The sequence below is a fragment of the Pteropus vampyrus genome, unplaced genomic scaffold, assembly GCF_000151845.1.
Source record: "Pteropus vampyrus isolate Shadow unplaced genomic scaffold, Pvam_2.0 Scaffold30, whole genome shotgun sequence".
NCBI lineage: Eukaryota > Metazoa > Chordata > Mammalia > Chiroptera > Pteropodidae > Pteropus > Pteropus vampyrus.
In genome coordinates this window covers 6,187,386-6,210,954 of record NW_011888811.1, presented here as the reverse complement: position 1 = coordinate 6,210,954, position 23,569 = coordinate 6,187,386, and the positions used below count along the sequence as shown (strand labels likewise).

The 23,569-nt window shown below is 34.1% G+C and overlaps 1 protein-coding gene across 3 annotated transcripts in view; it reads left to right on the top strand.

Annotated features, from left to right (window-relative positions):
• Positions 1-17,426, top strand: part of GABRA1 (gamma-aminobutyric acid type A receptor alpha1 subunit) — a 54,307-nt gene extending 36,881 nt beyond the window's left edge. For 2 of the 3 annotated variants that reach the window (XM_011356704.1, XM_023528596.1), the window contains 3 exons: positions 7,197-7,349; positions 11,791-11,993; positions 14,570-17,426. In XM_011356704.1, the coding sequence (XP_011355006.1) occupies positions 7,197-7,349; positions 11,791-11,993; positions 14,570-14,881 (668 nt within the window). In that variant the 3' untranslated portion in view covers positions 14,882-17,426. The remainder of the gene's footprint in view (positions 1-7,196; positions 7,350-11,790; positions 11,994-14,569) is intronic. The other variant, XM_011356705.1, reaches the window with a different exon arrangement.
• The last annotated feature ends 6,143 nt before the right edge of the window (positions 17,427-23,569 follow it).

The following is a 23,569-nucleotide window of genomic DNA, read 5'->3' as shown; positions in this document are numbered from 1 at the left end:
TAAATATTTCAAATTAATAAATAAAAAATAAATGACTCTATCCTAGGATAATCAAGGAAGGTTTGCTGCAGTGTTTGATTTTCATTTTGTTAATCTGTACTTGTTGGGAGCCAAATAATCACTGTTCTAGGCTCAGGGCATTTAGAATAATAGACATAGAACTTTTCCTCAAGGAATTCTCCATCTATTATCATTAGAATAGAAGCTGGAGGATGTTAGGAAAACAGTAATTCAACACAGAAGCATGCATGCAATAGTAGAAGTATATACAAGCTACAGAGGATATCAGAGGAGAGAGTGCCTTCATTCTAGTTCTAGCACTAGTGACCTTGACATATCATTGTCTCCTTTTTAGGCCCCAGTTCTCATGCCTACAAAATGAGCAGCTTAGTCTGATGAACTTGGAGACCTCTTTCATTTCTGGCTTCCTAAGGATTTAGCCAACCTACTTTCTAGCTACTTAGAAAAGACACACAGTCACAAATAGGGGCAACAGGTGAGACAGGGGCCCAACTCACCACTACTAAGCTGGCTGGACCTCATAAATTGTGTCCATTAAAAGTCATCATTTTGTGCTAGAGCGGTAAGTTTATATGTATAAAATTAGAGCTTTTTCTTGTGATTACCATAATGAATAATTGGGGGGGCGGAAGGGAAGGAAAATAATGAGCAAATTTTCAAATGTAGAAGCTCAGTTTGATGTTCGTTTTCGACTCCACAATAAGATACTGAACTACACTTCCACTGGGTCTACTTTAGCTCATCAAAAATCCACTTTGATAAGATTTCTGTGGGAAGAAACAAAGATCTTCTGTAAGTTCTTAAATTCCATATTTCACATCTCCTTGTGGAGCTCTGAAAACATCAAGATAAACGACATTCAGTGCTATTACCTCTCTGTTTCTGCCAGAAGACTAGGAACAATGGCGGCAAAGAGCACACACATTGAGAATGATTACATAAAGAGCAACTTCTTCCATTTTAATTTCTCTGTAGAGAGAAAACCAATTCAGACCACCCCTTAGAGGGTGTTACCCCACTTGCCTGCACCCAACACACATGTGAACACATATCCAAACGTACTACCAGTGACCTCCTTTAGGTCAAAATATCTACTTCAGTGAAGTAGGAGGGAAAAATATGAGGATCAATCCATATTTGGATTTTTTTTTTAATTCAGAGAAAACATATCAGAGGTACAAGCTCTTCCACAGAGGCTGCCATCAGATTTTAAGGAAGAAAATGAGTTGGAGACTACCAGTTGGAAGTGCGATTATTCTCCTTTAGAGGCACACAGAAGAATGGGTCCAGTCAGCTTTCGAATCCAATACAATTCTCTGTTATCCATTAATTTATTTACTTATTCAACCATTTGTCATTTACTGTGTTTGACACTGTGATAGAGTCTGGAGAAGGATGCATAGTCCCTGTTCTCAAGAAGTTCATCATTCAGTGATAATAAATAGCTAACATGTATTAGAACTGTTCTAATCCTCAAATCTAATCTTTACGACAATCCTAGAATGTAGGCATTATTATTATCCTTATTTTACAGATAGGACATAATTGAGGCCCAGAGAGGTTTAACTATTTTTCCAAGGTCACACACCAAGTGTCAGAGGTGGGATTTGAACCTGGGTAGTCTAGCTGCAGAGTATATGCTGTCAACTACATATCACGCTAGTGACAGACAAGATAGATGAGTATGAATATACAACAGTAGGACGCAGCAGAGTTTCAGAGTATGGACAGAGTAAAGTTATATCACGAGGGTTTGAATCTGGTCTTACTACTTATTAACATTGTGACCTTTGGCAAGACATTTCTCCATCTTTCGTAATAATCGGAGATAACAAGAGCAACTACTTCATGAGCTTTTGTGAGACTGAAGTAAGAAAAATGCATGTAAACTGCTTAGCAGAGTATCTCACATGTAAAAGTTATGTAACAAATATTAGATATTACTATTGATGATGGAGTTAGCACAAGACACCTACATGACGACATAAAGAAGAAAGGGTTATTTCTGCCTGAAGTATCAGGAAAGGCAGTTTAGAATAGACCCAGACATGGCCCTTGTCTCATTCTTCTATACTACATTATGCTTGCTAAGTAATTCTTTAAGGAGAACCTATGCAAAAATTATAACAGTGATTAAAGGACATGGAAATACGACTTATACAGAGAAGTAAAAAAATAAATTGTCTTTATGCATAAGAATAATATCATGATCAGAAAACGGTAAGAGTGTAATAGTGTGTAATGCTTTTTTTTAAACCTGCAATGAGGACTGCAGAGTCTTCATATTTACCTAAGTCAATAGACAGATTTAATCAAAGGAAATGTAGGTTAGTTTTGCTGAGTAATAATGTCCTTTCTTTATGAATGACTATTGTTTATCCTTAGAACAGATTGACCAAGAGAAATTGTAAGATCTTTCCTAGACACAGTCTCCTCTGGATGAGCTGATTTAAGGATGACCCTGCAGGGTCAAAATAAATGAGAGACTCAACTGTCTTCTCTTTCCAGGGAGCCACAGCAGTAATGAACATTCATCAAAGGAAACCCAGGGCTCCCACTCACACAGCCTAGTACCTGATCTCCAGAGGAATGATTATAACCATAAAATTTGAAAACTGGGGTGGAAGGGCAAGATTTCTATAGTTATCTGGTCAACTCATTCATATCTTAGATGAGAAGACAGGTCCAGAGAGGCTAAGTGGCCTAAAACTATAACCACCATTTCCTTATTTCTATTTCAGTACTCTTTGAAGTAGATATTAAAATACCAGCACCTTCCTCAATGATATTTTTGATATCTTATTCACCTTAAAAAGGTAGCATCTACAGAAAACAGTAAGTTTAGAATACTTGAAAGGAAAATGATAGCCTTACATGGAATTAATGCTCCCTACAACATTGCTCGACATGTGAATGGTTGATATCTTGCGCTGGAGAGAACACATTTCTAATCTTTCTATCTTTATATTGTAAATCTGTATGTGACTCACTATGTTTAAAAAATACTTTCATATCTATCGGTTCATTTTATCCTCACCGCATTCCGGGAATAATTAAGTAAAACACTATCATTTTAATTGAACCAATGAGAAAACTAAAGTCAAAGAGTTGTTAAGCAAGGTATTTACCCTTTAAGTAACTAATATTTGAGATAGCAAAGAATAGAAGCCAGTTCTAAACAAACTCTCAATTCTGCTTTATAAAATTAAATCCCTGCTTTTCTTCTGTTCTCCTTAATTTTTTATTGTAATGTATCAGAAATATTGTCACTTCTAATTTACAAGCCTCCCTCAGGGTTACATGATGTACAAGGATATTTGAATTACAATTGAGATTGTTGAATTAGAGGAAAAGAATTTGACATGGTTAGTGCATAAGCACTTGATGTCTAGACATATTCTTCAAATCCAATTTAGGTGACTGATTTTTTTGTTATGTTTTTCTTTCATTTTTAAATTATCACAACATGATTTTGATTTTGCTGCCTTTTTCTTTCTTTATTTAAACATTTTGGGCTGAAACATGTTAGATTTTGCTTAATTTAGGAAGATGATTTTAAAAGATTTGAAATTCTATTCTTCCCCTAATTTGTGAGAAAGTGGTTTATAAAACAAATATAATGTCAAAAAAAAATGTTCTTCACATCTCCAAAGTCATATTCTTTGAAGAATCTTCCCAAAATGTCACATTATAAACAACAAAAGATGATAATGGAATATATGTAGACACTCATCTTTCTGACATTATATGAAAGATGAATTTTTTTTCTTTGAGCTGATGGCATTTTGCAGGTCCCAACTGAATGAAAGTTTAGAAATAATAATGCATACTCCTGGGAGGGTGAAATGTAACACGTCTAGGCCCACACGAGGCTGTATTTTAGCAGAGCCCTGAGAAAATTGGTTTTCTGCATTTTTCTCAAATTTGAATCACTTACTTCTTTCAGATGACCTTGAAGACATCACTAAGGTATTCACAGAAAATGAAATTACAGTTGACACTTGAACAACATAAGGGTTAGGGGCAGTGACCTTCCACTCAGTTGAAAATCCAAGTATAACTTTGACTCTCACAAAACTTAACTGCTAATAGCCTACTGTTGACTGGAAGCCTTAACGGTAACATAAACAGTCGATTAACACACTTTGTACAATATATGTATTATAAACTATATTCTTACAATAAAGTAAGCTAAAAAAAGAAAATGTTATTCAGAAAATCATAAAAGAAAATATATTTACAGTACTGTATGTATTTATTGAAAAAAATCTACATATAAGTAGACTCACTCAGTTCAAACCTGCTTTGTTCAAGGGTCAATTGTAGTTAACATTTTATTTACTCTTTAAAAGAGAGGTGCTTATGGATGTTAATTTGAGTGAGTCCCCTTGAGTTTCAGTGCACCACTTTTCACCAAAGGCAGGTATTAAATACTTATAATATGAAAGTTCATGACCCAGCCAAAGTACAGGCCTTCTTCTCAATTAGCTTTCAGTTTTGTGGGAAGGGTATAAACATATAGATTAAAAGTATAAGATATTATTAGAAATGTAAATAAGAGCTATAAATAAATTTGAAGTTACTTAGTATTGTGATGGCAGATGGTATCATTCATCACAATTAATAATGAAAGCATACATAAATGTGCGGATAATTTCCTACTGTAGAGAGTAAATGCATTTCTTCTACCAATACTTCTACCAATTCTAATTGGCGAGAAGAGAGAAGAAAACAGAGAAAGGAACTAAAATTCATTTTAAAACTCTTATGTAGCATGATCTTAAGTAGAGCTCTTGTTCTTTATTTTCCCCACAATATACTTCTCACTGTTTTGTACATGAGGAAACTGGGAATCAGAGAATTTAAGTGAGTTGCCCAAGGCCACAGAGTAAGAAAATAGCACATCTCAGTTTTAAACCCAAATTCATTTGCTTCCTGGGCTAATAAACTTTCCTCTACAGTACCTTTCTTCTTATGCCACTATGGACTGAGAACTCATAGATGAACAACATATTCAGCAATAGGAGATGTCAAGTAGAGAATTCTGTAGGTCAAGATACTGAGATATGAAAATCTATAGTAAAACATGAGACATGATACTGAAATGCACATTCGAGTTATTATGTAGGGAATTTGTTAGTATGTAGCACTGGAGACACTATTGATTGTCACAACAGGAAGAGCATTTGCTGGTGGCATCTTGTGGATAGAGGTTAGCCAGGCATGCGGCTAAATATCCTGCAATACATAGGACAGTTCCCACAACAAACAATTATCTGATATGAAATATCAGTAGTGCTGAGGTTGAGAAATCCTGATGTACATAATGGGAATACATTAAGATATTTTAAGGTATTACATATGCTTTGTAAAGTTCACTGTGACATCAAAATTTAGAAAAAAATCAAAGTTAGACACAGCTGAAAACAAACAAGACAGTTAATAGATTATTGTAAGAATTCTACAAAGAAGAGCAATGACCACAGGATAAGAGATAGACTGAGAGATACTGCCTCGGTGAAATTAAATTTGTGATGATCAACTGATTCTGTGCTCTTTCTTTCCAAAGCCCTACTTAATATTCAAGGATTAATTCCAGGTGTTTAGCCTGAGTGAATAGACACATGACAGTGCCATTAATTAAGAGAAGGACACAAAGTAGAGAAATAGTACTGCTATATATTGGTCATTATTTTTTATGGAAAAGGTTAACTAATGTCAGTTAACATATTTAGTTGGTGGTATTAATGAAAAATCAATACCTATGAGATGACATAAATATTTGGAAAAAAATGAGTCATGATTTTGAGAGCAATATCACTTAGAGATGTAGATATGGCAGCTAAATGGATGAAAATGACATTAGGAGCAGAGGTGAGAAGGAAAATTTCTTATTAGAGTCAAGACGAAAGGGGGAAGAATGCTGAAGATAGAACATCAGGAACTTCCATATTTACTTTGCATAAAGATAAAAAGATTAGTGCCTGACGGAAAAAAACCAATACATGAGTTATCAAAAGAAACTGAAAATGAGAGATAAAGGGGGAATGTGAATCGAGAGTGTGCTATCAAGATGGTAGGGGCAGTCAGCATTGTTTAATTCTCAGTGCTGCAAAGAAGGTGAGCTGCCAGTTTGAGATCTTTAAGACTGATGTCTTCGGTCATGGATATTAAGAAGTCATGAGCAGTTCCAGCCATGTTACAGGTCCTGAAGCTAGATGGCTATGTCAGAGACATAAATCCTAGGTTAAGTAGGAAGAAGTTTGGAGTTGAAGGGAAGGAGAAAGAGAGAAATGTGAACACCAAAGAGTGATGTTTTCTTAGCAGGAATACACCTATTTCTCTCCTACCTACCCACAGATAGCTAAGCATATATTCAGAGTGAATAAAGCTAAAGATGTAACTGAAAAAAATATAACACCAATTTAAAAAAAGAAAAAAAAATCTCCTGCAGTTTGGGTTGTGTGTCTATTGCTCTGGACCTCTATGTGAAGTAAGACTTTGGCATATACTAAGACCATAGAGAGTGCCTAGCTAGCCCACTGCTTCCCAAACTAGCCTAAGAATTGGGATAAGCTCAAAAGCTGGCCCCACCTTCAAGGATAGTTTGTGTGTCTAGGTGGAATCTAAAGAACTGCATGGCTCAAAACCTTCCCAGGTGAATTCAACATGTATTTTGAGAAACAGTAGACTCTATCCCAGTCTCTTTATTTTGAAGATTAGGCTAAGTTAAATGACTTGTCAGCTCTTCTGACTTGGACACCAAAGCTCTTTCATCAGAGAGCCTGAATCTTTCCTGCAGAGGCCCACACGGGGGATCTGGTCTCTCTAATCCATTGGTGTATGTCATCGGGAACTAGCATATTGCCTTAGAGACCATTAAAGACAATATGGAAATATATACTCAGATAAGTCTTAAATGCATGATGTGCCAGGATCAGGATGTAAGACTGTCCCTGAAATCTCTGGCTCCTCAATCTCATCCTCAGAGCCATTTTGGTGTTTTTAACGTGCCTTTTTTCTTTCCTGGGTAAATGCCTGCTCTTCAGGAACCAGATGTCACATGGAGAAAGCCTCTGTCTAACCTCAGGTCTTTGCTGCTGATAGAAAACCTCAGAGATTAACTGTTTTTCAAGGTCAAATTGCTCACCCTTACTGTCTGTTTCACCCCTTAGGAGAATATGTCGTTATGACCACTCATTTCCACCTGAAAAGAAAAATTGGTTATTTTGTTATTCAAACATACCTGCCATGCATAATGACGGTTATTCTGTCCCAAGTCTCCTTCTGGCTCAACAGAGAGTCTGTGCCAGCGAGGACTGTCTTTGGTAAGTGCCAATTAAGAAGACATGCATGCAAAGGTATGGAGGTCAACATATATCACACCAGTGACACTGTGAATAGAATGGAAAAATAATAATTATATATTAAAATCTGAAGTTAGTACAATAGGAAGATTTAAGGAATTATCATTCTTGTTAAGGTTAAGACTTTTTAAAACTTCTTTCTTTAAACAGCAAGCTGCTTTAGTACATGCTAATCAATGAGATTAATGAACATTTGACTTTATATTTTGGGAGAGAAATGGAATGAAGCAGGCATAAGATACATCATACTCAATTAAAAATACACACACAAAAAACACTAATGTTTAAATCATACGTTTAGAATGCACAACCATGTATTAGTGCATTTTTTGAGAATCTGAGAAAATATCAGCAGAACGACTTACTTACATACATGGAAGCAGGGCTACGAAGGCAGAGCTCATTACTGATCATATCAGTATAGGAATGCTCCATTTACCGAATGTAAGCACTTATTTTTTTCTATTAACATGGCTTAAATGCACCAGATGCTTCAAAGTGAGACAATCTAACAGAAAATTGCTTATAGGGTAATAATCTTTACTAATAGGAAAAGTCACACCTTAATTTATTTAGAAATTTGTACTTCATAAGAAGAGATATTTCCTGCCTGTACCATAGTATACTATCTTAATTGTACTTTTCAGACTGATATAAACAAAAGATTCCATTACCATAAATTTATTGATTCATTCACTCTGAATTTGTATGTGAAACCTATGAGCTAGGACACAGAATATAGCAGTGACCTTAACATAAACCACTCTCCTCACAAAGGTAACTATTCTAGAGCTTAAAATTTGAATAACAATAAAATCATGTATATTGAGTGCTTTTATATCAGGCTCTGCTCTATGAAATAAACCTACACCATCTTACTTAACACTAAGAAAAGCCTCTGTACTATTAATTTCCATGGTAGTCTTCCAAGAAAGCTAAGGAACAAGAGCATTAGTAACTTGCCCAAGGTCAGAAGCTATCAGGTGAAGGAATCTAGATTAAGACCCAAACTCTTAGCTCTAGAGTCTGTGCCCTTAATGACAATGCTGCCCCACCACCAACGTGCTCTTCAGCTGTAATGACAAGACATGAAAACAGGGTTGTTGTGAGCAACATCATTCATTTTGAAATAACAACCACATATTTATTGGTGAAAGGTACGATTATCAAAGTTCATTCCAAAAATATCAACTAGACACATGCTATATTTAATATTCTTTACTATAGAATAAAAGCCTTAAAAAGCTCATAATCTAAATTGAGGATCATTCAGGTACAAAGATCCCTATGGTATCATCTTTTAGTAATATGCAAGGTATGAAAAATCAGTTATCTCAGAAAAAAAGCAAGACTCTGCTACAAATGCCCGGAAAAGATTATTTTCTTCTGAATATAGCAAGTTGCTTCCAGGTTGGAAAGCATCAAATCTTTACGCTGACGATCACCTAAGAACACAGCCAGATCAAGATCCAGAGTGAGTGCAGCTCAGAGCAAAAGAGGAGTTCACTTTAAACTCTTTTATTTTCTGCATTATCATTTCATTAGTCCATATTAACCAGCGTTGACATCGCTAATTAGCACTGAAGATTGAATTTTTGTCAAGATGCTTCTGTGTATGTATATAGTTTGAGCCCTTTCTTCACTAAAAAATAAAGATTAGAAAACAGAAGATATCTGTATTATGTAGAATGAGCCTAGCACCACAGTGAAAAAAAAATTTTTTTTAATGTTCACTTTCCCTGCTTTCATTCAGCAAATCGGATCTTTCCTTTTTAAAAATTCTCTATAGCATTTTGGAATGTTTTATAAATAAAAAATCTTGCTTTTAACATTTTCAACAATCTGATATCCCAGGCAACTCGTGCCCTTTTGGTGAACATAACTACATACCTGTAAACTCGGTTGTGGCAAGTATTTCTGTCTATGAAGTTATATATTTCTAATGTTTTAAGTTCAATAAAATCACAAATACAATTTTTTTAAGACCTTTAGCCTTTTAACATTTATTTAGTACACATTTCTATTCCTTTCACTCTGAACTCAGCACATTCCTCTGAGCTGTCTGAGATGCCTGAGAGGGTCACAGGTATTTAAAAAAAATACAAAATAAAACATAAAAAAGTTGTACTTTATAATAGTTTACTAAAAACATCTAGAATGCAACAAAGCTGAAACCTGTTTTATGTCTTAAAACTTCATGTTCTTGACCTTCCTTGCTCCGTTTGGAGCCACTGTGGTCACGTAATTTTACTACCAGATAGATCCATGTTTTAGGTTCAATTTTCATTTTTCTAAGCTTTAGTTACCTATAAAATAAGAATGCAATCAAAGTAAAATCATGCTGTTTAAAAGACTGAGAAAAATAAAATATATAAATTTTCAGGCTCAGTACTTTTAACTTAATAGATGCTTAACATACTTTTGTTCCTTTCCCCTTCCCTATAACAGGAATTGTAAAAACACACACACACACACACACGCACACACACACGCACACGCACACACCTCTCTTAATGTTATTCTTAACTGCTTTCAATTTATGCATACATTTGGTTTAAGAACATCTATTCTCCAATTATTTCTGACAGCTGCTTACATAAACTAAAATTGAAAAAAAAAATGCAGCAGAAATTTATCCAAAATGACTAAAGCTGTCAATAATAATAACCATTAACTTTGCCCTTAGTAATTGTCAGGCTAAGTGCTAAACACTTTATTACCTTAGTTTACTTAATTCTCACAATGGCTCTCTGAGTTAGACTTACTAAAATTAATTTACAAGAAAATTATTATAAAAAGACAACACAGAAGCTCAGAATTGTGAGGTAATTTTACAAAGGTCACTCAGCAATTTATAGAGCTGGAATCTGAACTAGGCTACTCCGTTCCCCAAATAGTGACATTTAATTATCTTGCTCTTTGCCCAAGTTCATATCGATATGTAAATTTAGGGGCCGTTTTCCAGTCATTCTTTAAACCATTTGTTTGCTATGTTCTATGAATAATGCCCCAAAACTTTCTGTAATACCAACGAAATGCAAAGTAAATCTATTCTCTACATATTTTGATCATGTATCAAAACTATGGTTTAATAAAAGTCTCAATATTTCTTCTTAATCCTGCCACTTTCTCATATAGTTACAAAGATCATCTACCGTGAAATTCACGGAAAATTAGGGACTACTGGATGGTTTAAAAAGCAGCTTAGAAGAATTAGCCACCTACCAGCTGTGTAACCATACTGTATAAAAATTAATCAAAAGGAGGAATCATAGATATGAATTTTAGACACATGAGATGACAATATCTTCTACAGCAATATTTTATTTACATTTTAAAAAGCTTTTACATATTATTTAGTTCTAAAAAAGTCTTTGAATAACTATGCAGAAACTTTCCTCTTTTAGAATTCTAACAATGATATATAGACAGATGAGAGAATGAAGTCTAAATCATCCCTTTTACAGATATGAAGACTGAGGTCCCTAGAAGTTAATTCACTTACTTGGTTCATAGAGCTAATGGTGAGGTGGGGATTAGTCACTGGAAAAAGTCAATATTTTTCCTCCACCATGAAGCCTGAGTCACCTTCATTGGATTATTGCCAGTTTTTTTTTTTTTTACATACAGTAGGTTGATAAGATTAATTTGTTTAAGAAACATTAGTGGACATAATTATTTATATACCAACGTATAATAATTATCTAAATAAACTAAAAAACAACAGATTTGAAAACCCTTTTGAGGCAACATTAACAAAAAGGGAAAGATTGTGGACACTAATCAAACAAACTTGTTTTCAAATTTTGGTTTTTCCACTTCTGAGATGTAACCTCAAGCAAGTTACATTCAACTTATTTCAGGAATTTCTTCAAAAGAGTAGCTATTTCAGAATCAGAAAAAAAATACTATAACAAAATATTATCCTAAGATAATTCAATTATCTATCAATTATTAAGAAGCTATTTGTTTCTTGGTTTATAAATTTTGGGGTACACAGATAGAATATTAAAAAGAGCTGAGGATCCAACGATTTCTTATGCGGATCAGAGACAGTGAGGATCTATACTTTCTAACTCAGAGTTGGGGGCAGTGAGGTAATATTATTTCTTTTCCTACCCAGGGATGTTCAAGATGCCCACTTAAATTTCACTGTTTTATCAACAGCTCCTCAACAGCAAAGCAGTTTAGCCCTCCAAGAAATCCCTCCCCGCACTGCCAAACCATGGACTGCCAACTATACTAGGGTTAAATTAAAACTCATCCTTCTAAATCAAAATAGGATGAACAAGAAAACACACTATGTCCGTGGTACTGGTTTCCCTTTGTGCAGTAAGCTGACCCCGAGTGATAAAATTATGTACTATGAATCTATGAATTCACTTAATTTCTCTCTTTACAGGAGTAACAACTGTGCTCACCATGACAACTTTGAGTATCAGTGCCAGAAATTCTCTCCCTAAGGTGGCTTATGCAACTGCTATGGATTGGTTTATTGCAGTGTGCTACGCCTTTGTGTTCTCAGCTCTGATCGAGTTTGCCACTGTAAACTATTTCACCAAGAGAGGTTATGCATGGGATGGCAAAAGTGTGGTTCCAGAAAAGGTAAACGCTTTAATACCCCCTGTGACATAGCCCTCATAATTTTAAAGTATTAGATGGAATGTTTGGACTTGGGGAAATGGATGAAGGCTGCAGACAAAGGTTAACAACTACTCTTTTTTCTTACATCGTAAATAATTAAGTGCTATGATAATTTTGTTACTGCTAAGAAATGGCAGTTTGAGTGGCTAGATGTGCGGAGTAGAGGGAAGGAGATAAAGGAGCAACATAGAGGTAGACATTTCTATTCAAACATGCTTTCCTATGGTCTCTACTGATCTGAAAAGAGTTTTAACACACCCGACATTAGGAGCAAATCAACTTATAGACACCATTATAATTTTTATAGCTTGAAAATAATAGGCTTTTGGTTACTTTTTGAGCTTAATAACTTTGGTCATAAATATTATTACTATAATGCCTCAATTGAATTGAGTTTGCACAAGGCATTACCTCTTATTATCAGTGAAACGAAGGGCAAGAAACATTTTCTCTCTCCAAAACAGAGGTTTGCTTTAAGGATCATAACACAAAGAAATCACAGAAAAGTTCTTCATTGTAGAAAATTATCAAATCAAGACTATCACTGTTCTCCTCAACTAGAACCTATTTGAGAGTGGATTTTAAAGCACAGCTGGGGAGGTTCTACTTCTGAGGTTTGAAGGAAAAATATGTCAAAATGCAAGTGACCATGGGAATATGAGAAGAAGGGCAAAGTCAGAGACACAGAGACTATAAGACATAGAGACATAATGGAGGAGGAATAACTCTACAGCAGCTTTCCCAAAATTCTGTTCCACAGAATGCTAGTCTCTTGTGTTAGTCCCTGAAAATACAGTTCTGTGGTCATATACATGTGACTAGTGCTGCACGCTGTATCACAGAACAGCAGTACGTTAAAGACCCTGAGAGGGTCTCCACAAAAACAAAAACAAAAACAAAAACTAAAAAACCTATGTTAACAGTGGTTTTCTCACAACTCCACGAATGTACTAGAAGAGAGAGCCTTTGTGGTAGAATTATCTATCATATCTATCATATCTAAAGTGTTACTGATTATAAGATATACCATTTATATGCATGAAAGAAAATACTCTGCCAAGTAAAAGCTCTTTTAGATTTACTCCTCATTCAAAGATTAATCAGTTGAACATGCCAATGATTTCCTACATAAGTAAAGGCAAAGAAGGTTCTATAGGATGCACTACTGCAGCCAACATATACCAGAATTAGGTCCTCCATTTTTTGGAAATGTTTATATGACAGAAACCCTAAGAAATGCTGTAGTCATCAATTATACATAGATAACACTGATAAGCAGCTAACATTGAACAAAAATGAAATCAGAATACCCTGAATAACTCTGCTTTATCATTCACTCACCTGAAACATGGAGAGAAGGGGTAAATATATACTTGGCTCAGTAATTTATTGCCACAAAGCAAAACATCCCAAAACTTAGTGACCTAAAATAACAACCAAACATTTGGGCTAGGAACAGGCTGGTGGTAATTCCATTAGTCTAACCTAGGCTCCCTCACGTGGATGGAGTTAACTTCTCCATGAGGGTGAGAAGATCCACAATGGCCTCTCTCATCTCACATGTCTGGAGCCTGATGCTGGCTGGGCCTCTCACTGCACATGATCTCTATCATTCTGTAGTCTGATTTATTGCTTCACTTGGCAATGACATGTTTCCAGAGGGTAAAGCTGAGGCTGCAAAGCCTCTTGAGGTTAGGCTCCTAAGTTGGGACAGTATCGCTCTGCCAAAGTCACAAGTCCCTTCTAGATTCAACAAGTGGGGAAATGGAGTCCACTTCTTGATAGGAAAGCCTAGGAAATAGTGTCTGTATATTTTCCCAGTTTATCAAGATATAATTGACACACATCATTAGGTAAGTTTAAGGTGTACAAAGCGGTTGATTTGATACATTTATATACTGTAAATTGATTACCATCATAGCATTAGCTACCATCACCATCCTTTCGCAAAGTTACCATTTTTTGTGGTGAGAATATTTAAGATCTATTCTCAAAATAGTTGCTGGGGTGTGAAGTACAACATAGGGAATATAGTCAATAATACTATAATAATTATGTATGGTGCCAGGTGGGTACTAGACTTATTTGGGAGATCAGTCCATAAATTATATAAATGTCTAACCACTATGCTGTGCACCTGAAACTAATATAAAATAATGTCAAATATCAACTATAATTGAAAAATTAAAACAATTTAAATCCATTCTCCTAATGGATTAAATTTAATCCTAACAGATTAAAACAACTAAAATCATTCTCCTAATGACATTCAAGTATATGATAAAGTATTATTAGCTCTAACCACCATCCTGCACATTGTATCCCTCACAGTGTTAATCTTAAATTGTTAATCAAATTGCTAATCATGGTGTCTGCATTTTTTAATCTGTCCCAACAATAGTCAAAGATTACCTTTCTTAGATTTTTAAACAAAACACAGATATCGGTTCCAAAATAAAAGTCACTTTGCTCCGCAACTTATAAACTTGCTTCTCACGGTTTATTAAACAAAATGCTTTTACTCTTTCATCCTACAGCCAAAGAAAGTGAAGGATCCTCTTATTAAGAAAAATAACACTTACGCTCCGACAGCAACCAGCTATACCCCTAATTTGGCCAGGGGTGACCCCGGCTTAGCCACCATTGCTAAAAGTGCAACCATAGAACCGAAAGAAGTCAAGCCAGAAACAAAACCACCAGAACCCAAGAAAACCTTTAACAGTGTCAGCAAAATTGACCGGCTCTCAAGAATAGCCTTCCCACTGCTATTTGGAATCTTTAACTTGGTCTACTGGGCTACATATTTAAACAGAGAGCCTCAGCTAAAAGCCCCCACCCCACATCAATAGATCTTTTTATTCGCATTCTGTTGTTCAGTCCTCTGCACTGGGAATTGCTTTCTGTTCTCAATGCAGTAATTCCCATCTGCTTTATTGCCTCTGTCTTAAAGAATTTGAAGGTTTCCTTATTTCCATAATTCATATAAGAACAACAGACCCCTGAATGGCAGTCCAGAGCAGAGCAGGGTATACAGCTGAAAAAGAGGATTCTGAGAGAGAACAAGCAAGAGAGCAAAATTACAACAGAAGGAGACAGAACAAAGGAGAGGGAGAACGGGAAAGTAGGTCTGAAGATATGAGGAAAAGTAGAAGAAAAATAAAACTTAACTATAATTCCAGGTCATTTGTAGATATATATTTCCAAGTAATCTAAAAAAAAGAAGATATACTGTATATGTCAAAGATATTTTTATGTGAAGGTGTTTAAAGAATTATAAATGTTTAACGAAGAAAAATTTTAAAGAATCGATGTCTTCATTGCACAAAGTACAGTGTGAATACATTTTTGTTTTTTTTTAAACTGATGTATAACTTCAACATTTTGTTCCCAAAGCTAAAGATTACTATCCTTTTTCCTTTTAAAAATGCCTAATGTGTTATTTTGTTGCTAAATGCTATTTTAAAATTCATGGAAATTGCATAGCCAAAGGAGCAGTTCCTCACTGTACAGCACATTTAATCCAATGGACAGAAATGCTTTAAATAGGTTATTTCACTATCATCTGAGCTTTTATCACTAGACTTGATGAAGAGTCACTTTAACAGAGATATACTCAATAAAAACTTTAAAAAAAAACATAAAAAATAAATCATTTTAAAAAGATTCCCTTTCCTACTCTATTTCCAGACAGCACGTGTCCAATTATCACTTGATTATCATTATGAAGCTGTTTTTAGACGGGCAAAAATATTTTGCAAGCTCTAGAATTGTTGAATGTATTATTTTATATAACAGTCCATTAAAAGCTCTAGATTGAAATTTATGACTATTAAAAATAGAATATATAAATTATATATGTAAATATACAGCATGAGATTGTACATTTTTTACTTTTTTTTAAAGTTGTGTCTTTAAAATATTGTGTAAGACTCACCGTTCTTAGCTGTTAGAATGTCGTTAAGTGCTACAGAAATACCTATAGAGCCTGCATTTAAGACCAGAACAGCTTGTAAGAATCAGATGAAACTTAAATTATATGGGTATGAAGTCCCATTTAAGTAGAGAAAGCTTATAATTTCAAATTGTCATCCAATGAACAGTAGTAAATCAGTTGCTATCTGCTCAAGTCATGCCACATTTCCCTACTTTAGGCTCTTCTAATATAGAAAGAAAATGGAAAAGCATTACTGGGAGCTGGAAAATCAACTGTATATTATTGCTATACAGTATTTTTGCTTATACCAACTATTTCAATAAGTGTTGTACCATATGTAGCATTAAATATAAAAATACAAGAAAGAATGTACAGGAAATAGCTTTTATTGAGTAATACTACTAGATTTCATTTATATAGTAGCAATATATTTGTAGGTATACTATGTAAGGGCTTTAACTACAAGAGGTCCATTAATACTCCCTATGAAAATTCTAGTCTGTTTCATTATTTCCCAGATGTTTTAGAAATAAATATTTATGCAGAAGGTATTTTTGAAGTCTCCTTTTGTTTAATAGAGTTTCGGAGATATTTAAAATTAGTGACTAGAATCCATAGGTCATGGTCTAAACACATTTAGAATACAATGATAAACCTGTCAACATAATTGCTAAATAAGACAGTTGGGATCCATACCCAAGCTTGGAGCAATGTTTTTCTCAAAAAGCTGCTATCCAATGATGCAGGAAAATACACTGTTTTCCTAAACAAACTGGTTTTCTTTTTAAATGTGCTTTATTGTTTGATTTGGTCCTGCCTAAATTTGATGAGCTAGGCCAATAAAGGCTGAACCAAGGATGTTTCATCCTCTGGTATCTTATGTAGATATCATGTATAGAAAATAAACTATGGCTCTAACTTCTGTGTTGCTGTTTATCTTGTTATTTTTTGGCGTTAACTTCATGTGTTTATTAAGAGCATTTTATCTTCCAGACTCCTCATGGCTAACATTTGGTCTGTATTTTGCTCATTAGATGTGTATATTTCTTATTAGTCTGCTTTCTGCTAAGCAATGACTGCATTTCTATCATTTCTTTGTTAGTATATGTGGATAGTATTCTATTGTATAAATTGATTGCACAATTTATCAAAGACAAATTATTCTATGTAGCTTTTCTACAGTGCTTTGCTAAACCATGTAATACTAGTTAAGTCTTCCTTGAAATACACTCTTATAGAGGACAGTTCCTGTTTACTCCCAGGAATATTTTTTAAAAGATGACACTGAATGTTTTTTGCACCTTAGTGCAGTGAAGTGGCAATAAAACCTAACATGAATTGAGGTTGTTTATGGCAGATGCATGTATTGCTTTACAGAGTTTAGCAAAAGCTCTTAATTTTATGTCATAATGTATTCTACTACAATAATAAAGCTAAAATTATTCAATAACAAGATGGACTACTTGACTCTCTTTTCATATTATCAATAGGACTTGCAACACCCTATTTTAAAACATATTCAGGTAGGAGCACCTAAAAGTGCCAAGCATTAGCAGGAATCTAGACTACTAAGAAGAGTTTTGAAGATGTATCAATAGTATGATCCTAAACTATCATTTTAAATGAATCACTTTAAAAAAATTACTAAATATCAAAATTTATAAAACATAAACAGGTTGGAATCAAAATGCTGAAATGAGAGTAGAGTTTGTTCATATCTACTGTTAATGCAGCAAACTTGTTTTCAGATGTACTCTAGAGACTCTGGTTTAATTGTTTTGAGGGGTGAAGTCTGAGCATTGCAGTTTTATTTAAAAAGTTCCACTGGAGCTACTGCATTCCTTAATGTGTCTATAACCACAAAGTCATATTCAAGTACAAAATCTTATAATTACTTGAAGGGCAACAAAAAAATTGTTTCAATGATAGGCATAAAACTATGTCTGGTTTCTACAGACAAGACCATGTGAGGCAAAATCTTTCTGTGTCACTGGTGGCCGGGACTTAGCAAAATTAACAATTTTCAAGTCCTCTATCTTGACTTATTCAATCCAAATAAAACTGACCATGTAAACTAGCTAAACCATCACATTCATTGACTTCTTGGCTCTCATAACAAATGTAGTGAATGATGATTTTTTTTGGCTGTCAAGCAACATCCATGTCAAGGCTCACCTTAATAATTACCTAAGAAATCAAAATAAGGATGGACTTAGAATTATTGTTGACCATTTGTTTGAATTTCATTATACCTGTTTGTGAAGACCTTCTGTAGGAGTTTCCCAAAATTTATCCACCTCTTGTGACCAACAAGAACAATTATCTGACTTGATTACATTATAGCCACAATTTGGTCAAATAAGTTAACTCCAAATGTTAATTTAGTTTAATTAAACTAAATTCTACTAACATTTGCTGAATCTCTACCCTGTGTTAAGTATTGTGCTAGATGATAGGGGTGTAGAGATAAATATTTCATGGCCTTTTTCCTTAAGGAAATCACAGTTCTGATGGGGACAAAAGACAGAATCAGGCAAAGATAATATAAATATTGTGATAAAAGTATAGGGTACTAAGAGACACATAGTAAGGGTAACTTGCCACTCTTTGTAAGGTTAGATAATTGAAATCCCTAGGAATTAATAATGTTGAAAATGGAAATGTAAGAGAAACCGAAGTGGCCTTGAACCACAAGTCAGTGGACTTGGGATATAATTCCAGCCTATGAATTTTGCTAGCCATTTTGCCACTGAATAACATTTGAAACCCTCAGAATTCTTCCGCTATTATAGTAGGTACTGAGATTACAGAGATAAAGACAATAGTATGGCCCTGGAAAGTTCATGATTTATTTCATAGAGAATCCAAGTAAACTTAAAATTACAACACTTTACGCAAGATATACAACTACCGACAAATGTGCAAGGTATAGGGAGTTTATACTTGGGAAGTGGTACAAGGGAAGTTTTCACGTGAAAGTGTTAGCTGAGCTAGGTTTTAAAGGATGATTCAACATTTATCAGGCACTTTAGTGTTCAGAGATGGCCGATCATGATAAGGGACACATCTTTCATTCAAATATAATAACACATTAAAACTTAACTCAGAGAGTCACAAAGTCCATTGCCAGGAAACTAACATATGTGTGAACTAGGCCCAACATGACACTAAAAGAAGCACTGGGGACTGTGGAAAACAGTACGTACACTATCTCCTTAGCTTCAGTGATAGCTATGTGGTGCTCTGTGGGAAAAGAAGCTGTATATTGCTATATATTCTAATGTTACAAAAAAAAAAATGATGTTGAAATCATTTTTAATTCTAATTTTGAAACTACACTGTTTGTCAAACATAATACATAAGCCAGTTGAATCTGGCTAATTCAACTGATTAGTGATCTCTGTTTTCAGAATGTCTACACAGATTCATACATTCATTTATTACTACTTGAGCAGCTACTGGATGTTTGGTGTTAGGATTATTTCACAGAGAAAGGGAAGGTGAGCCTCCTCATTGTTAGTTAGCAAACTTCAAAACTATTTGAAAAAATGCTGAATATCTATATTTTCAAAAGTCACATTATTTTTCAATAAAACATTTAGAGTCTAAAGAGAGGTCAAAGTTTCTATGGGGTTGTAAAATATTAAGATCCTTTTTGTTTTTGGTTTATAATTTGTCTTTAACTATAACATGTGGCACATGTTATTATAGAAAGAATGATTTCCTCATTAGTCCATCAAAGTATAATTGTGCATATTATTTTTGATTTTTACCATAAACAGTATAGTTATAAAGAAAGAAATTCATGTAAGTCTGCTGATTTGCCTAAAACACTGAAAGTCATGTTGCCAGATTTTTCAAAAAAAAAGTACTTCATTGTGAAGCTGATATTTTCAAAACTCATCTTTTAAAAAATTATACTGGATCTTCTTGAATGATCTGTTTTGTTTGAAAAAATTAATAACCTTAAAAAATATATCATACAACATAAAAAGAAAAGCCATTTCACATCAAAAGGAAAAGTCACCCTACTAAGGAAAAGTCATCCTAAATAGGACAGAGATGATGAGAACACTTTGGTTTTCTCTGATATTCTATGGTATATTTGATATTCTGCCATGGTGGCAGAATGAACATGGCTGCTGGAGTCAGAGATCACTGTATATATTCACTTGGTCCATTTAGCAGTTCCCTATGAACCTCATTTTCTCAGGAAAAGGGAAAAATAATAATTAATGTGGACTTTCTAGAATGACAGAGTAAGAACCTGAGTAAATCCACTTCCCAAAAGCAATGATAAAACTTGACAGGTTTTCTAAAACAATAATTTCAGGATTATAGAAATCAACCAAAACCATAAAATAAACAGTGTTTATTCAATAAAACACTACTAAAACTTTTATAAGAAATGTAATGTTTTAACCTGGAGTTGCACTCTTGACCTCTTCAGCTCCATTTTTGCAATAATGCTACTAGTAAAGGATAAACTGCATAAACAAACATCTTCACCACTTGGGGCTTTTCATTTGGGGCAAAGCATGCAACAGTTTCGTCATCCATGACAACATAAGCCATCCTGTAGGCAAATGAATAGAAAGGCCAATACTGAAGATAACTAGGAGTTAACAATTCTGATGAGGGCAAACAAAGAGTTGTAGAAGAGTCAGACAGAAATTTAACAGGAAGATTAGGAAAACAAGACACCCATAGTGGGCTCACTTCAAAGCACTACAGTAGTCTCCCCTTATCCACAGTTTCCCTTTCTGCAGTTCCAGTTACCCGCAGTCAACCGAAGTCTGAAAATAGTAAATGGAAAATTCCAGAAATAAAGTCATAAGTTTTAAATTGTGCACCACTCTGAGTAGTGTGATGAAATCTCATGTTGTCCTGCTCTGACCTGCCTGTGATGTGAGTCATCTGTTTATCTAGTGTATCCACACTATATACACTCCCCACCTGTTAGTCACTTAGTAGCCCTTCTGGTAATCAGATTGGTTGTCTAAGTATCTCAGTGCTTGTGTTCAAGTCACTCTTATTTTACTTCGCAGTGGCCCCAAAGCAAAGAGTAGTGATGCTGGCAATTTGGATATGCCAAAGAAAAGCTGTAAAGTGTTTCATTTAAGTGAAAAGGTGAAAGTTCTTGACTTAACAAGGAAAGAGAAAAAAAAAATATGCTGAATTTAAGATCTACAGTAAGAAATGAATTTTTTGTTCATATTATTTTGAAAGAAAAAGAAATTTATGCCAGATTGCTGAGACCAAATTCACATAATTTTTATTATAGCATATTGTTATAATTGTTCTATTAATAATAATCTCTTCTAAGAGATTAATATTCTAAATTAATCTCTTACTGTGCCTAATTTATAAATTAAATTTTATCATATGTGTGTATATATAGGAAAAAACTCTGTGTGTGTGTGTGTGTGTGTGTGTGTGTGTGTGTGTGTGTGTGTACATATATCTATATATATATATAGTTGAATACTATCTGCAGTTTCAGGAATCCACTGGGGGTCTTGGAATATCCCCCATGGATAAGGGCGAATTACTGTATAATAACTGTTCAAAAAGTGAAATAAGCTATGTTCAATTAAAAAAAAAATTATGACAATGATACATTAGAGAATCTCAATAAAGATATAAAAATTATTTTAAAAGTACATCTAAAGAAAACATCTGGACTTGGAAATAAGAATAACTGAAGTGATAAAGTTGCTAGAGGAGCTCGAAAGCAGATTTGAGATGTTATTTTATTATTTGCATGTGGTAGTGACATTACCACAGCTTATGTTTATTGATTCATTGGTCTTATTTCAGAAACTAAAATAACAATACATGGGAGTGAGGAAGGAGGGAAGACTGAGGATTTAAACAATACAATACGACTTGGCTAATGACAAAGAATTCAAAGTTAAACAGAATAAATCTTGGAGATTTTATTTCATTCAGTATAAAACCAGTAACTACAGTTAATTCCACCTACAAATGGAAAAGTAACTACAAGTGAAATAAAGAAATAAAATTCAAGGAACTTGTTAAAAGTTTTTTTCTTACATAATGAACCTCAAATATTTTTGAAAATAAAATTGCTTTGTCCTTTAAAGAGGTAAGTCAATTTCAGACATTATTCATGAGACTATCCTCTCCTCTCTGCATTACAGAACAGCTATTCAGAGGTCAAGCAGTAACATTTGCTCCTGCTGTTCATAGCTATCTCTACTTTGCCCATTAGCTCTAGTTTTCAACTAGAACAGGGAAATGTCTATGGATATTATCATTACTATAAATTTTTATAATTCTGTAAGATGAAGAATAATTTATGCTCAGAAGGATCTAGTTTTAGAGGGTGGCCTATGTACGTACAATAATGAAACACTGCCTAGATGTTCATAACAATGAAGGTTGTATAACCACATTGTTAAATATAATTTGGATTTCTGGCATCGCAATTACCTCAGGGTGAGGGGTGCAACAGGTTATCATCAAAATACTGCTGAGCACTTATCTTTACAAAGTTATTCAAGAACTAAAAGGTTAAAAGTTTTTAATTATTTTAATTAATATTAATAATCCTCTACAGTCTTCTTTCTGCACATGTGAGAACTGAATCTACATATTCAGAGGTCACTGTAAACAGTTCAGCTTTTTCCCTTCATGGACACTCCAAAAATTGAAAGAAACAAATAATATACCAAAATTGTTTTCAAATTTAAGCCTTAAGTACAACTCATCGAAGAAGTATTATCAGAAACATTTTTGATTCCACAATTTTTTTCTTGAGTTACCAATTATTCAATAGCAAGATTAATGTGATAGGGGACCCAAAGAAAAGGGACTTTGTCTCCTCAACCAATTTTGGCCAGTGCCCCAGGAAAAAGTTAAATCTTGATGTTCAATTATATCTGAATATTCCATGAATCCTAAATAAAACTTTCCACAGGAAACTAAACCATTGTGATATAATAGGAATAATTACTAATTAATAATTCTTGGTAATATGTTGCTTAGTGTCAGAGATTACACTATATAATTTTCATATATTAACTCATTTAATTCTCATACTTACATGAGACTTAACAATCTGCAATGCTTGTTTCAAATACTTATCAAAAACTATCTTTTTTTCTGTCCGTCCTGCCCTCTGTTCTAGTAAATTGATCCTTCATGAGGAAAATGAGCCAGTAGTTTTACTGATGAGTATTAATATTTATATTCTAACAAGTGTAGTTTAAGTAATTTCTTTCATGTTAAGGATATTGCTAATATTGTAACTCTTACTTTTGACAGAATGCACAAAAGAATCATAAACCTCAATATGACATGACAAGGATATACTATTCAAATAAATGACCCCAGAAGAGCCTGGAAGGCATGAAAAGACCTGGGTTCTGACTGGAAACCCTTCTATGTGCTTTCAATGGATAGAGGCATGGATTTGGTAATATCCTAATGCCATCTATTAGAAATTATTGCTTATTGATATATCACATTATTTTTAAGCCAACGAAATAACTTCCAAATATACATGATTGATAAATATACGTGGGGCCACTAAGTATACATATATACACTAAGTATACATATATACATGTATATATAT